General features: G+C 36.5%; 1 protein-coding gene across 1 annotated transcript in view; it reads left to right on the forward strand.

Moving 5' to 3' along the window:
- NDST4 (N-deacetylase and N-sulfotransferase 4) overlaps positions 1-16,735 on the forward strand; it is a 295,027-nt gene that overhangs the window by 238,121 nt on the left and 40,171 nt on the right. The window contains exon 7 of the mRNA XM_051820067.2: positions 11,417-11,599. Coding sequence (XP_051676027.2) covers positions 11,417-11,599 — 183 coding nt within the window. The remainder of the gene's footprint in view (positions 1-11,416; positions 11,600-16,735) is intronic.

Genomic DNA, 16,735 nt, shown 5'->3' on the forward strand with positions numbered 1-16,735 from the left:
TATGCATGTATCCAACATTTCCTGTTTAGCTAGAATCTAACTAATTATCAAAACCCATGATATATAGATAATACATTTAGATATAGATACAGATAGGAAATGTCAGCAAAATAGTGAAATATTGGCTTTGGTTACAAAAGGTATTAACTCTTTGATATATCAAATAATTGAAATTACATTTGACAAATTGATTACAGTACTCCCTGCTTATCCTTGGAGAAAGTACTCCAAGAACTCCCCATGCATGCCTCAAACCTCACATAGACCAAACTGTATCATATTCTATAGTTTTTCAAGCACATTTATACCTATGATAAGTTCCATTTATAAATTAGGCACAAGAAATGATTAACAATAGCGTACAATGAAATACAACTACCATAGTAAATAGTACAATAAAATTTATTTAAAATTTATGGATATTTTATATTTGGATTTGTTCATTTAAAATTGTTGACCTGCAGTTGACTGTGAAAAACCCCTGAAACTGATAATGAGGACCTACTCTATTATCAATTTACTTTAATTGAATATACATGATAATGATAACTTTCGCTCAGTAGTTTTCACTTTAGAAAATGTTTTGACATACTCCAACCTATTTAAGCATCACAGTAAATCTGTGAAGCTACTTTCTCTTTTCACTTAATGGTACGGGAGTCTGAGATTCAGAGACGTTTGTGGAGAAAATAATGCAGTGCAATTGCCAAATCCTGAATTCGGATACCAGATTTCATGTTTGTTCTGTCATACTGTGTGAAAACTGGAGCAATGTGAATTATTACAGCGATCCAAAGCCATTTTCTGCATTTTTAGGCATGTAATGATGTAAAGACATCTAGAATATTTTGATTACTTTCTCCTCTCATTTTTTAAAACATATTAAGTTACCATTATTCATTAAACCTGGTTCAAATTAAAAATCAGAAATTTAATTTTTGCAAACACCCTAGAAAAGCTTTCCTTTTAATAGTCAGGAAGATATGATGTTAAAACATTAACTAGGAAGAGTGATTAATTATAAATGGTTGTGGCGATGCACATCTTACATGAAATCACATTGAAAGTCAGGTGGAACAAAAGAGCCCCCTCTGCTTAGATAAGTAGCCTGAGTAGAAGGATCAATACCTGGGATTTATTTTGAGGGGAGATTTAAAGACATGCACTAAAGCACTCATAACAGCCTGGTTTTTTTCCTATCCATCTGATATACTATTGGTTAAATGTGTTTGATTTTATAATTTTTCTTTGCTTCTCTCTCATCCTTTCTCTCTCTCTCTCTTTCTCCCCATAATTTTCATCATTGTTTCTCCCTTTCTTTCATCTTCCTCTTCCTTTTCTTCTCTTCTGCTTTCTCTCTACTGAGAGTGAGTCTTACAGGACTCTACCTTGACAGGACGTCTGAATCAATGAAGTGTATTTGTTTCAGATTACAGTTATGTTGTGTCTCTATAAGACATGTTAGGTTGTATTTCATCAAGGTAAGCCCAGCAATAATTTTTGCTGCAAGAGAAATGAAATTTTCTTAAATAAAAATGTCTCTCTTCAATATTCATTTTCTTAAAATGTCTAGCTAGAGTCAGTTGTTAGCTAAAATGCCCAAGAGTACTTCCAAAAGTTCACAGGAAATGAAATCAAAAGCTAAGTATATTTTGTTGCAAAAAATGTTTAAGTCTGTTCATATATGCAGGCATAGATACAGACATCGAAATAGCAACTTCTATTTCATTCATTCCCAAAACAAAATTTAAAACTTGTAAATGAACTTTTACAAGGAATCAATTCTAGGAAAAATTCATAATGAAATGGTGTTAATTACAAGTATAGGATTGTTACAAGTAAAATCCACCAGTTAAAATGGTAGTAGGAGAGGAAGCAGAAAATAGAAGGAACTTTGATGAATTTGTTACAAAAGCTCTGTTAGAATCTGTAGTGTATGAAGAAGCACTGATTCGTATATCCTAACCTTTATAAATTGTATTTGTTTTATTGTGGTAAGAATATTTAACATGAAATAAACCTCTACAATTTTTAAAGTGTACTTGTTGGCTGCTTTGAATGCTAGATTTTCTGGGATTCCCCCACAATCTCTTAGAAAGAGCCCTGGGTCTCCTTAACAATCATTTCTTTTTTTCTAAAATAGAGAAGTTTCCTAGTGCCAAACCAAAAATACAACAACTTTGTAAAGTTATATAAGTAAATTGATATTCAGCAACACAACGTGTTAAGAAAAGATCGGCCATTAACTATCAATTACAGTATGTTTCATTTATGAAAAACAAAATATTATGTCTCAAACAGTGTATTTTAGAGGCCAGAGTTGTGGTGCAGTAGGTTAAGCTACCACTTGCAATGCAGCATCTCCTATCAGAGCCCAGGTTTCAGTCCCAGCTGCTATGGTTCTGATCCAGCTCCCTGCTGATATGCCTGGGAAAGTAGCAGATGGCCCAAACACTTGGGCCATCTGAGAGACATGGATGGTGTTCCAGGCTTCTGGCCTCCATCTAAGCCAGCCCTGGCCATTGCAGTTATTTTGGTTTGGGTCTCTCTCTCTTACCCTCTCTCTCTCTCTCTTTCTCAACTCTTTCAAATAAATAAATATTTTTTGAAATATTTAATTGCCAGGCAGAGTTATAGGGGAGGGGTGGGAAAGAGAGAGAGACAAAGAGAGAGAGACGGAGACAGAGAAAGATTTTCCATCCACTGGTTCACTCTCCAGATGATCTCAACAACCAGACCTGGGCCAATCCAAAGTCAGGAGCCAGGAGGTTCCTCCAAGTTTCCTATGTGGGTTCAGGGACCCAAGTACTTGGGCCATTCTCCACCGCTTTCCCAGGAGCATTAGCAGCGACTTGAATCAGAAGTGGAGCAGCTGGGACTTGAACCAGCACCCATATGGGATGCCGGCTTTATCTGCTGTGCCAGAGCACTGGCACTATCAAATAAATACATCTTTAAATAAATAAATAATGTCAGATCGAGTGAAGAATAATACAATTTTATTAGGTTTGGGAAAACTTTCCTTATTTTTTATAGAGATGAGCTGTCAGAGATGTCTTCCGTTGTACTCCAACCATCTTCACGTTTTATGAGAACTAAAAGCCTGATCAATAATTTAACAAGCTAATGGACATATTTTTAAACACAATGGACTTGTTCTGAAGTGCGGCATGCTGTCAGAGCCACAGAAGCAAAAATGGAAACTGACTGCTAATATTTAATGCTTATCTTTTTTAAAGATTTATTTATTTATTTATTTGAAAGGCAGAGGGATGAGGGGAAAGAGAGATGGGGGGGGGGAGAGAAAGAGAGAAGGGGAGAGAGAGAGAGAGAGAGAGAGAGAAGAGAGGTACTCTGTCCTCTGGTTAACTTTCCAAATAAACACAATGGCCAGGGTTGGTTCATACGGAAGCCAGGAGCCCAGAACACCATTCATTGTTCCCTCATGGGCAGCTGGGCCCAAGAACATGGACCACCTTCTGTTTCTTTCCCAGGTGCATTAGCAGAGACCTGCACAGCAAATTCTCAAACTGGCACTTGTATGGGATGGTGGCATTGGAGGCAGCAGTTTAACACACCTTGCCACAAAACTGGCCTCTATTATTTACAATAAAAAATATTGTGCATGACCACCTAGAAAGTTGCCTTAAAATGACATACCTCTTTTGGGGCCGGCACTGTGGCATAGCAGTTTAAGCCGCCTCCTACAGTGCCAGAATCCCGTATGGGTGCAGGTTCGAGACCCGGCTGCTCCACTTCCCATCCAGCTCTCTGCTAGGGCCTAGGAAAGCAGTAGAAGATGGCCCAAGTCCTTGGGCTCTTGCTCCTGCATGGGAAACCCAGAAGAAGCTCCTGGCTCCTGGCTTCAGATCTGCACAGCTCCGGTGGTTGTGGCCAACTGAGGAATGAACCATTGAATGGAAGACCTCTCTCTCTCTCTCTCTCTGCCTCTCCTTCTATCTCTGTGTAACTCTGACTTTCAAATAAATAAATAAAAAATGACATACCTCTTTTATTGCTTTACAAAAATTTTTGTAAAGAAAAATTTATTTATTTGAAAAGTAGAGTAACAGATAGAAAGAGAGAGAGAGACAGATTTTTCATCTACTTTTTCATTTCCCACATATGTGCAACAACCAGGGCTGGGACAGGCCAAAGCCAGGTGCTTGGGCCATTATTGACCGCCTTGCAGGTACATTAGCAGGAAGCAGGAACAGAAGTACAGATTAGCTGTGACTAGAACTGGCACACTGATAATGAGATGTGGGTGTCCCAAGCTTAATCAGTTCCTCCTTAATGCACACTGCTATCAACTCTTTCAGTATGTCATATTTTTAAATGTAAACCATGTATCTGATTACTCTAAATGATTTGATAGTTAAAGTCACTAAAAACACAGAACCAAATATCCAAATATATAATGTGTACTTTAAAACTGTATGCTGGGGCCGGCGCTGTGGCATAGCAGGTAAAAGCTGCCACCTGAAGTATTGGCATCCCATACGGGTGCTGGTTCAAGTCCCAGCTGCTCCACTTCCGATCCAGGTCTCTGCTATAGCCTGGGAAGGCAGCAGAAGATGGCACAAGTCCTTGGGCCCCTGTATCCGTGTGGGAGACCCAGAAGAAGCTCCTGGCTCCTGGCTTTGGATCTGCACAGCTCCAGCTGTTGCGCCAACTGGGAAGTGAACCAGCAATGGAAGACCTCTCTCTTTCTGCCTCTCCTTCTCTCTCTGTGTAATTCTTTCATATAAATGAAGAAATCTTTTAAAAAAACTGTATGCTGTAAACATTTTTAACATACAATTTAAGATAATGTATGAAATATTATGGCTATGAACATGCATTTCCATTTATAATTACACTGTGTTTATTCAACAAGCAGGAAAAGCAAGGAAATTGTTCTAGCATTGGTAACAAAAATATTTTAAACAACCTACATAATTAATACTTCATTTTTTACATAAAATAAGACCTTTAGTTTTAATTTTATTCATTGTTTTTTCCTTCCACTCTTTCTATATTTTAGATATTAGCAATTTCATATGAGAGGTTAAAATAAGATGTTATCAAAAGAAATTAATTATATAATTTGCAATTAAAGTCGTGAGGCACGTAGCCACTGGTCCACATTTATTTACTACTCTCCCATTTGTCATTATGACAGTGCTTTTACCCATAGTTAAGGGTTATCCATAGAGTTCAGTTACATTTACCCAACTCCCTATTATTAGCATTTATAAATTATTGTTTTTAAAAACCTCCTTGTCTCCAGAACCTCTGGATGTATCACTAAGTGGATTTAGTCTAGGTAATATCATCCTAAATTTGGTGTATTCCTATTGCATCTGCTGACCAGGTTAATGAATTATCATTAATGCTCTTATGAACAATTTGACTATGAGATTAGCAAAAACTCGCTTTTATATTTTTTATGGATAAAAGGGAAAAAATTTGAGCTTTTATGACATTATAATGGAGTTGAGGACAGAACATAAGTAGATGTGCCAAAGACAAGTAAAAATGGCTCCGGCTTGGCTGGATAACAGCCGCAACAGCACCCAGACTTGGGAGACACATCTGCAAGGCTTCTTGCAGTTGGCCTACTGATACTAGAACTTGATATATTACTCTTTAGCTCATTCATTAAGTAAAATGTCCTTGCCTGTCTTTCTCATGGAAAAGATAAAGCTCTGCTTATCTGAATCAATGCATATCTCTGAGCTGCAATATTTCAATGTACAGTGAGTTGCATATCTAAACATTTTGCATTCAGATAGTCATAGTTTCTTCAGATGATACTCTGAATAGAAGAGAGCAAAAGTACTCTTAGTATATTAATAAAGGACTAAACAAACAAATAAATAAAAGGAAGGGTAAGCAATGGAACATACACTGTTATGGGTAACATAGCCGCAATATATTTTGCCTATGAAAGAATAATTATTTGCTACTATCTCATCCTGCTTATCTTTTGATTTCCCTTACTTAGGCCTTATAACACATTCATTCTTAACACGTCTTACTTTCCCTGTACTCTCCAAAATAGGTTTTGTTTCTTTTTTTAAGCATGCCATTTGCCCAGAAATACTAAAACTAAAATGCTCTGTCTGCACAATAGGTGCTTTTAGAAAGCCAGATATGCACAGTTAAGCTGTGCTTGCAGAATTGCTTTTTCTTAAAGTGCAGTCAATTGACCATACACCAGCACTAATTTGTTTCTAACCAGTAAGGCATGTGCACATGCTGCCCCATACAACAACGACTGCAATCGTTGTGACCAGGGTGCTTGCTTTTATTTTCAACAAAGAGAAATTTAAATGCAACAGCACACCTCAGCTTAGAACCATACATTTCCAGGCTCAGTTTTCTTCCAAAGGCAGATTTTTTCCATTTGCCCTGCATTAAGGTTTATACTTCCTTCATAAAACAAAGCTTATTCTCCTAAGGAAATTCTGGAAAAATGACTTAGAACTTGTCTTTTAACACCATTATGATAATACTCTAATGAAATGATAATGTGCATCTGCCTACGATATAAAAATAGTCTTTACAATTCTCTCAAAGTAGATTTTTATTTATAATTTTCTCAGGCTTTAGGCACTCACGGGTGCCTTAAAATTCTGTCTTAAAATAACAACGCTAGAGGGCAGGTGATAGATTTCTAGGGCATTATCGTATTTCTTTAGGCACTCAGCTTGCAGCCTGGTTTTTCATAATCATTTCTGTCCTGGGAAACTATAATTATCCTGAAGCACAACTACTTCCACTGCCTCATTTCTTAATTACAGTGGTGACATGAGATAAATGCACACTTATTGAGACCAAATGCATGTTATTTTGTGGTGATTATAAGTAAGTTATCATAGTAGCAATTGTGATTATGTGGTGATCAACTACTGACACCATGTTATGTTTCAGAAACTCTGTAATTAAGTCCTGTCAAGAGGGCACTTCCTACTTGAGATGAAAGAGACTTAGCATGAGAGACTGGCCAATGGAAGAGCCACTGACATGCTAACCCTGAGCTTATTCAAATGATTCCGTATGAATCTCAAGTAAGAGCATTATGCCAACAAACATTTGGGGGATTTCATTTAAATTTCTACCTAAAATACTTCAGATAGAGTATTTTTAAACTAGTCTTTGTCTTTTCTGACCTTCAGAACAAGAAGCTTTGACTATATCCCAAGGGAAAGAAAACATGAAATATGATAGGAGTAATTTTTGCCTTCAATGATAAATTTTTATCCTAATAGTAATGTTCTTTCAAGTACTATAATGCATTGTCATAAAAGTTTTTAATTCCAAAGGTTATTTATTTTCTTGTCATTTCAATTTTTTTAAAAACTTTAATTGCTAAGATAATTCTTACCTTGTTCGTACAGTTTACTAGAGAAATACGTTCTTTCTCTCAAAAAAGGCAAAAGGAAAAATAATTATGTCAGGTTTTATATCTATACATATATATTGATACATATCGATACATGTATATATACATATATATATATATATATGTATGTATGTTGGGTGAAGGTTTCGGGTTCACTATTGCGTGGTATCCAGAAGTCTGACTGCCTGCTCTGTCACTGACTAGATGTAAGATTTGGACAAGCTACTTACCGGCACTGGGGTACAATTTCTTTATCTGTAAAAGTGGACAGTAACAACATATTATTGGTAAGAGGGTCAAATTAGAATGCTGTTTGGTTCATAGTAAGTACTATATAGTTTTCAGTTTGATTTTATGTAATTTATGGATGTTAGGGTCAATGGTCCAATCTCTCAGATTTTTCTTTCTATCTCCAACCATGGTGATGATTGAGTCTGATAATTCTAATAGGTTTTCCTCAGAGACTTTTTTCCCCTAATCTGGCATGACATGAGTAAATATGATGTCTTTTCCAAAGTAAAAAGGACATTCAAATAATGAGCCCAGTTCTCTGATTTGTAAGTCCTTGGCAAATTTTTTTTTTAAATACTGGTGCAAACAATGCTTTCATATTTTTAAATTAAAAGCCTTTTCTCTGAGCATTTACAGTTATCCAGTGACTTACTATATATCAGCAACAAAATGTCTGCAGTATAACATTGAGTACATAGCTACTATTCTAACTAGGTTGCAATGAAAATGATGTTGGAATGATTGCTGCAAATTCGTTTTTATTCCCAAGTGCCTGAAATCATCAAGAAATATAGTTCCTTAGAAAACAGTCTGTGAGAATCCATATACAACATTAGTCCTAAGACACTTTTCTTCTATATTACTTTTTGTTCAATTACAGTGGCTATACTTCATATACTTTATAAAACACGTTAATCTTACTTTCCTAATGATGTAAATAAAATCTTTCCCTACACCAAAGAAACCTTTTATTTAAGGAATACAAACCTCATGCATTTTCATAAGTACAACTTTAAAATAGAGTGATTTTTCCCACCATACCTACCCTCCCACCCACTCTCCTACTCCTCCTCCCTCTCCCATTCTCAGTCTCATTCTCCACTAAGATCCATTTTCTATTAACTTTATACATAGAAGACTAACTCTATACTAAATCAAGGGTTCAACAATTTACATGGTAAAAACAAAACAAAACAAACAAGCAAAGAAAAACTGTTTCTTAACAGTTGAGACAAGGGCTATTCAAAGGCATTGCATCTTGAAGTTAATTTCACTTCTTTTCTTTCTTTCTTTTTTTTTAGAAACTTAATTAACTTTAACAAAGAACCCGAGAATGATATATCTTTTGGGAGAACTTAGACATAGTTATACTACAGCTTTTTGAACACAGAGGTCTTGAATGGGAAGTTAGTACACCATGACTCTTGTTAATTTAACAATAACACTCTTATGTATGATGTCAGTGGGATGGGAGATCACCTGAGGCTCTTGACATGAGCTTTCTAGGCTATGGAAGCCTTTTGAATCCACAAACTCCATCAGTACTTAGACAAGACCATAAGCAAATAAAGTTATCTCTCCCTTCAGAGAAAAATACCTTCTTCTTTGATGACCACTTCATTCCACTGGGGTCTCACTCACCGAGATCCTTCATGAAGGACACTTTTGCCTCAGTATCTTAGCCTTCCATAACTGAAATGCTCTCCTAGGCTTTTCAGCCAGAACAGAACACCTTAAGGGCTGATTCTTAGGTCAGAGTGCTATTTAATGCAATTGTCATTCTATGACTCTGTTGTGTGGACTGTTTCCCATGCTGGAGCATTCACTCCTTTTTAATTCTATCTATTATTATTACCAGACCCTTAATCCTACCCTTATGATCACTTTAATACTTAAGATGGTATTTTTGCCACCCAGCTGAAGGGGACTTGGGGCTCCATGGCAAGTTTTTAAACTGTACCCTTAGAAGTAAGTCTGTGGGAATGTATGCAGAACTATAGAGTTTTACAGATACAAACTTCATACACTTCATAATTGCAACTTCAGGAACATGGTGATTCTTCCCTTTGTGCCCACTCTTCCACCCATACTCCCAATGCCTCTTCCTCCTTCCTCTCTTATTCCCACTCCTATTTTTTACTGAGATCTATTTTCTTTTTTTTATTCATTTGACAGATAGAGATAGACAGTGAGAGAGAGAGACAGAGAGAAAGGTCTTCCTTCCATTGGTTCACCACCGAAATGGCCGCTACGGCCGGAGCTGTGCTGATCCGAAGCCAGGAGCCAGGTGCTTCCTTCTGCTCTCCCATGCAGGTGCAGGGGCCCAAGCACTTGGGCCATCCTCCGCTGCATTCCCGGGCCACAGCAGAGAGCTGGCCTAGAAGAAGAGCAACCAAGACTAGAACTGGCACCCATGTGGGATGCTGGCGCTGCAGGTGGAGGATTAACCAAGTGAGCCATGGTGCCGGCCCCTGAGATCTATTTTCAATCAAATTTATACACATGTTTATGTTAAGTAAAGAGTTCAACAAATAATATTTTTTGACAGGCAGAGTTAGACAGTGAGAGAGAGAGACAGAGAGAAAGGTCTTCCTTTTCCATTAGTTCACCCCCCAAATGGCCGCCACGGACGGAGCGCTGCACCTATCCGAAGCAAGGAGCCAGGTGCTTCCTCTTGGTCTCCCATGTGGGTGCAGGACCCAAGCACTTGGGCCATCTTCCACTGCCTTCCCAGGCCACAGCAGAGAGCTGGACTGGAAGAGGAACAACCGGGACTAGAACCTGGGGTTCCGGCGCAGCAGGCAGAGGATTAGCCTAGTGAGGCACTGCACCGGCCAACAAATATTATTAAAAAAAAAAACATCTCCTCAACATTAAAGACAAGTGTTGTTCAAGTCATTGCTTCTCAAAGTATCAATTTCACTTCTACAGACTGCCTTTTATGTGCTCTATTATAGGTATCACAGATCGGGGAGAACATGTGATATTTATCCCTTTGGGACTGGCTTATTTCCCTATGTATGCTGTTTTCCAGATTGGTTGAGAATAACTCTTTTTGTGATTTGCATAAATAATCTTTGCAATTTAGACCAGAAATATGAATTTCTCATTTTCTTAGTATTTTTTAAATTCTTTCTGGAATATTAGACAGACCAGATGTTAGATTACATCTATAAATATGTTCAATTTTTAAATTGTTCTTTCAAAGTCCATCTAGATTTCATCTTTTGTTAGTCTCTTATCAACAAAGGAACAAAACTTAAATATTGTAATATTTTGAGAGTTAATGTTGATGTATCAAAAATAGTAAAGTGATTTATATGTAGGGAAGAGTTTTGGCCTATATGAAATAAGTTTCTGCGTAGAATTTAACAGTTTCATTACTACAGTAAGAATTCTTCATTTTATCACAAGGAAACAAGTTTTCTCAAGTCTGATTTCATTTCAATATGTATACATATGTATGCCAGAAAATACCTGGAACAGTTAGAACTGATCTAATCTTGATTCTTCACTACTCTAGAAGTTACTAAACTTGGAGGTTTGATGGTATTGGTTCCATCATACGAAAAAAAAAAAAAAACTGGTAGGTAAGATAATGCTAAACTGTTGGTTAGCTTCATATGAAGAAATGCCAATTTCAATTTTTAACTTACTACAATACTTGGGTTGCATTATGACTCTTAGAGATCTGTAAGGTAAGAAGTAAAATGGATTTCTAAGACTTACCTTTGAAAATCATATGGAATGGAGGAATAAGTACAAAAAGTTTTTCCAGTAGAAAATGATGAATTCTTATGTTAAGCTTTGCATCAATAATTCCCCAATTAGGTCAAAACTATAAGTGTGATATTGATATAATTTGAAATGAGAGCTTCTTACAAAAAAAGATAGTTGTACTTCCCATAAATTCCAGTTTTAGATGAGGTGCCATATGGAGCTTGTATTGCCACTTTTGAGCTTACGTGTGAGCTTAAGTGAATGATCCTGTGGCCATTTCTTTTTATCTTTCAGATCAGCATTTTCATGACCCACTTATCGAACTATGGGAACGACCGCCTAGGATTATATACCTTTGTGAACTTGGCCAACTTCGTGCACAGCTGGACCAACCTGAGACTGCAAACTCTTCCTCCAGTGCAACTGGCCCACAAGTACTTTGAGCTCTTCCCTGAGCAAAAAGACCCTCTCTGGCAGGTAACATTTAGCATTGTCTCCTGGGGTGGAGGGCAAGAAATTGGCAATCTTGAGTGTCTCATTTGTCTTAGGTACTCTATTGAATATATTAAATTTGCAATTAAGACAAAGTGCTCTTTTATTCAATAGTTTCATTCTTTTCTTCAACAATATTTTTGTCTGTTTTATAGATAAAGTGTTTGCATTTGGAGGATGGGTGTTAAATTGGTTGATAGGTTGGTTTGAGAATTTTGCCGTGTGGGTGTTGTTTTATTGTCTTCTTTTCCAAGCTAATCATGTTGACTTGCACATAGTGTGAGGAATAACTAGAAACCAAATGGTTAAGCATCGGATATCTAGGGAGATGGAAATTCTGAGCCATTCTCTTCTAAGACTTTGATATCAATACTGAAGATGCAAAAAGAAAAGCAATTTTTATTTTGTTCCCATATAGATTTAGTTTCTCTTTAGTATATCTTCACATTTCTGTACATCTAACTAATGATTAGACACTGATAAAACAAAATTGTCAGTTTTAGATTGCTTTTACCAATAACTTCATGGGAGGCTACTCAGCTTGGATGCATGAAATATAACCTCTCTGCTTCTTAGCAGTTATCTAGGAATATGCTGCCTCCCACTTTCTTAGTTCTTTTTGCATCAGATTACATCGACCCACACAATCAATAAGCTAGCTGCAGAGAACAGATCAGATGATCCCCTGCTAAGCAGTTGGTAGAGAACTAACATCATTACTAATGAGAAATTACTGTGAAACATACTTTCTACCATCCCCCCTCTCCTGGAGACGATTTGTTTTTCAATAGTCTATAAATCCTGCACATGCCAGTCTGTCTATATAGTAAGGAACTCTTTCAGCATATGGTTATTGGCATCTGCTATATGTAGAGCAAGGCTAGCTGTTCTACGGCATGGGAAGAAGAATAAGATACAACATTTTCTCTGAAAGCTGGTGGAAGACTGACACCTTATTCACCATCATGTGATGTAACTGGAGACCATTATGATTAGTGAAATAAGCCAGTCCCAAAAAGATTAATACCATATGTTTTCTCGGATATGTGGCAGGTAATATAGAATAGAAAAACAATGTATAAGAATGAAACTGACATCTTGTGATTTGATTATTGTTTATAACCCTAGTCTATACTCCAGTGGAAGAGTGATCTTTCTATTTTTTACTTCTTGAACATTATGGTTAGTGTTGTGTTAAGAATGCCTGTGATTATAAAGTAAATTGAAAGTTTGTTATTACAAACACTGAAGGGACAAAAGAAGAGAAGGAAGGATAAGGTATTAAAGGAGGGAGGGAAGAATGTATGAGTATTTTCTTAGAATTTCATCTATGAAATACATGAAATTTGTTGTCCTGAAAGTAATAAAAATTAAATAAATATATTATAAGAAACTGCTCCAGTAAGTCATACCTGATTCTGACCATTTATTCAGGAATGCCTCACCATTTGTGTTTCCTTTAAACTTCAGAGTCTAATTATTTTGCCTATCCAATAAGTTGTTTGACCATTCATATTAAATATTTAAATATGTTATGTAGACAAATAAATGGATAGAAACACAATCTTTATGATTATATAAAGTCACACCAAATGGATGTTGCTTGCTTTGGCAATACATATACTAAAAGCCTTCTATTTCATAAAAGTTGGTAACTCCAAAGAGCTCACACATCTTTATAAAGTTGATAAATTATTGATAGTTAATCAATTATTTTCTTGCACAAATTTATATATGAGATATTTATAATTTATGGTACAGCAATCAAAAACCACAAATTAGTAAAGATTTCAGAGTGCTGACACATAATGTCAATGGATCCAAGATATACTTCTTTTACTTTAGGAAAAATATTATAAAGAAATAGCAATGACTTGCATTTCCTGATATGTATGAGCTTTTAAAATAAAGAATTATATTTATTGATATTTCTGGATGTCATTGACACTGTTACTTTTTTGAAGAGTGAATGTAACTGAAGATATGCCATCTGTAATATATTTGGTCAACATGACTTTAAATATTGATTTATTGTTTATTAAACACAAAATTTTCTGATGGAGTTACAAATGAAAATCAGAAATAGGAAAAATCATGATTATTTGAATAATTATGTCATTTTGGAAGACCTAAGAAATACATATATACATAAGTAAAATATTTGCAAACGCTGTTTACATTTTAAATTTGAATAGCAATAGTGATTCCCAGGAAGTTCTTAATAAAAGTCAAAGCAAATGATTATGAAAAGAATACAACAACAAAGAACTCAATAAATAAATTTTTTTTTGACAGGCAGAGTGGACAGTGAGAGAGAGAGACAGAGAGAAAGGTCTTCCTTTGCCGTTGGTTCACCCTCCAATATAAATAATTGAAAGTAAAAGAATTAATGAGAGAGCCGGCGCCGCGGCTTACTAGGCTAATCCTCTGCCTTGCGGCACCAGCACACGGGGTTCTAGTCCCGGTTGGGGAGCCGGATTCTGTCCCGGTTGCCCCTCTTCCAGGCCAGCTCTCTGCTGTGGCCCGGAGTGCAGTGGAGGATGGCCCAAGTCCTTGGGCCCTGCACCTGCATGGGAGACCAGGAGAAGAACCTGGCTCCTGCCATCGGATCAGCGCGGTGCGCCAGCCGCAGCGCGCCGGCCAAGGCGGACATTGGAGGGTGAACCAGCGGCAAAAGGAAGACCTTTCTCTCTGTCTCTCTCTCTCACTGTCCACTCTGCCAGTCAAAAAAAAAATAATAATAATGAGAGAATATCACATAGATTTCACAGATTTTATTATCATTATTATTTATATAAGTTTAGGAATCTTCATATATGTTATCATACTGTAGCCTATACCTAGAGTATTTAAATAACTCAGCACTAAATACTTTTTCTTGAAAGAATCTCTTTACTATCACGGGAATTCTATAGTTTATATGAGTTCCTTTGATTAAAAAAGTAGATAAGCTTGCAAACATTTTCCATTAACCAAAGTATCATGTTTTCCTAAATATATTTAAGAAGGAAAACAAGGAATTGCAAACCGAGGAGTAGTTATGTTCACAAGAGAATTCTTTAGGTGCGTGTGATTTTGAGAATAGTGAACTCATTGCACAAATTGGATGATCTTTGCTGATGATCAGCAACATCCAAGAAACCGCAAATGGTGAAGTACAATAAAGTGCATACTTTCTGCATTCTCTTCCTTTGTGGGTATCTCTTCTTTCATATTCGTATTTATAACAAACAAAAATTCTCTAGATATTGTCAATAATTTCCTTTACAGAATGCAAATTTAGTTCTCCAAGTATGTATAAATTAACCCAGTATTAATTGATAAACATTTTACAACCCTTTCATCACCACCCTATAGAGTTAGGATAGAAAAATAGTTTATGTCTTTTAGTTGTTGTGTATTGTCAAAAAATTTAAGTTACCTTTCATATTTATGGGTTTGACTTTTTATTTATTATCTTCCCTTTAAGTGTGAGTCAGCTGTTATTTTTATTTTACATTTTCAATTCACACTTTTTTATTATCACAAATTGAAAAGTGTAAAGTGATAATCTTTGCATCTGTTTAATTTATTTGGGTTTCTTATGTACATTTTCATTAGCACTAACTATCATATATGTGAGCTGCCTTGTCACCTAATTAAGAAGTGCAAGATGGATATCTGCCAAGAGGCAGCAGGACAAGTAGGGCTTAGGGCGTTGATGCTCCTTTCTCAATGGAAGTTAATTCTTCCAAAGCTGATCAGTACAGGAGTGTGTGCTGAGAACACACCTGGAATACTATCTCTGAACTGCACTTTTGTGAATCTAGTCTCTCGTGTGTAAGACTCTTAAAATTATACTCTCGGGTACTTATTAATTCATGTCCTTTATTATTTTGGTAGAATAATCACACAAAGCATGAAAGAATCGCATCTCCTCTTAAAATAAATAAATCTCCCACTGTCAACGAAAACCACAGCATGGAGGCAGTTGGAAGGTCAAATTCTTGTGCATTCTCTAATCGATGCTTTTAAGCTCTCAAGCTGTCAGGTTAGCTCAGTCTCAATCTTCACTCAAGGCTCCAGAGTCTCACTATCTACAAACATGCCAAGCGAGCTGAGCTGTGGATTCCTGCTCACTGAGTGTGACTAGGGGAATGCTGTAAGAGCTGCAGCTTCTCTCCTTCTGTGCCAGAGTCCCAAGGGTTAAAGAAGTGGGAAAGTAAATCAGAGAGTGTTCACCTTCCACCTCTGGTGCCTTTGTTGATTCCAGCTGTCAAAGCTTTCAGCCCAAGTTTAGGAATGGTGAGATTTGGATGTTGGTGACATAAACAAATCACCAGATCTTGTGGCATAAATATCCAGAGTTCTATTATGATGTATCTGTTGAAGTAATGAATGAATGTGGATACAGAGAACTGTGGATTGTAAGAGCAGAATAAGGAGTTAGAGGCATGCAGCCTAACCTATTCATTTTATAGAGGAAATGGGTGACATACAATGAAATGAAATGCCCCAATTCTAACTCATTTTGCTTTATTACAGAAAAGTCGGGACTAAAGCCAAGGTTTTTCTTATTCCTACTCCAGCCCAAGATGGTGGCTGACACTTACAAAAACAAATCAATTCTATCCTTAACTCTATAAAGGATGAAATTTCAGGGATAATTTCTTACTTTAGAAGAGTCTGCCAGAGTGTTTTGTGTGAATGTATTCAGCTCCTACATAATAAAAAGGAAGACCTTTACTTTTATGAAACTTAAACCATAGTAGTTCTTTGTTATAAGAAAATGACAATAAAAATTGTCATATCTTTTTTTCTCACTGGCACCTGCAATTGTTTATTTCACTTACCATACAGTATGCAGATACTTGTGCCTGTCATACTCCAGCTCATGCAAACATTAAAAGGTGAGATGATGTTTATTCATATTTGTAACCTAAAACCGAATTCAGCAAAATTGCCTTTAGCCCCTGACTTTAAAATGTTAAGACAGAGTTAACAAAAACAGAGGTGTGGAAGTGTGTGTACAAAAAAACAAAACAAAACAAAAAAATGAAAGGACCACATTTGTTAGCTAAGAGTGGGGATGCAAATAGAAATCCAGAGGAGCATGGCCAAGTCAATGGGGAAAGCTTTGAA

The sequence above is a fragment of the Oryctolagus cuniculus genome, chromosome 8 (assembly GCF_964237555.1).
Source record: "Oryctolagus cuniculus chromosome 8, mOryCun1.1, whole genome shotgun sequence".
Classification (NCBI taxonomy): Eukaryota; Metazoa; Chordata; class Mammalia; order Lagomorpha; family Leporidae; genus Oryctolagus; species Oryctolagus cuniculus.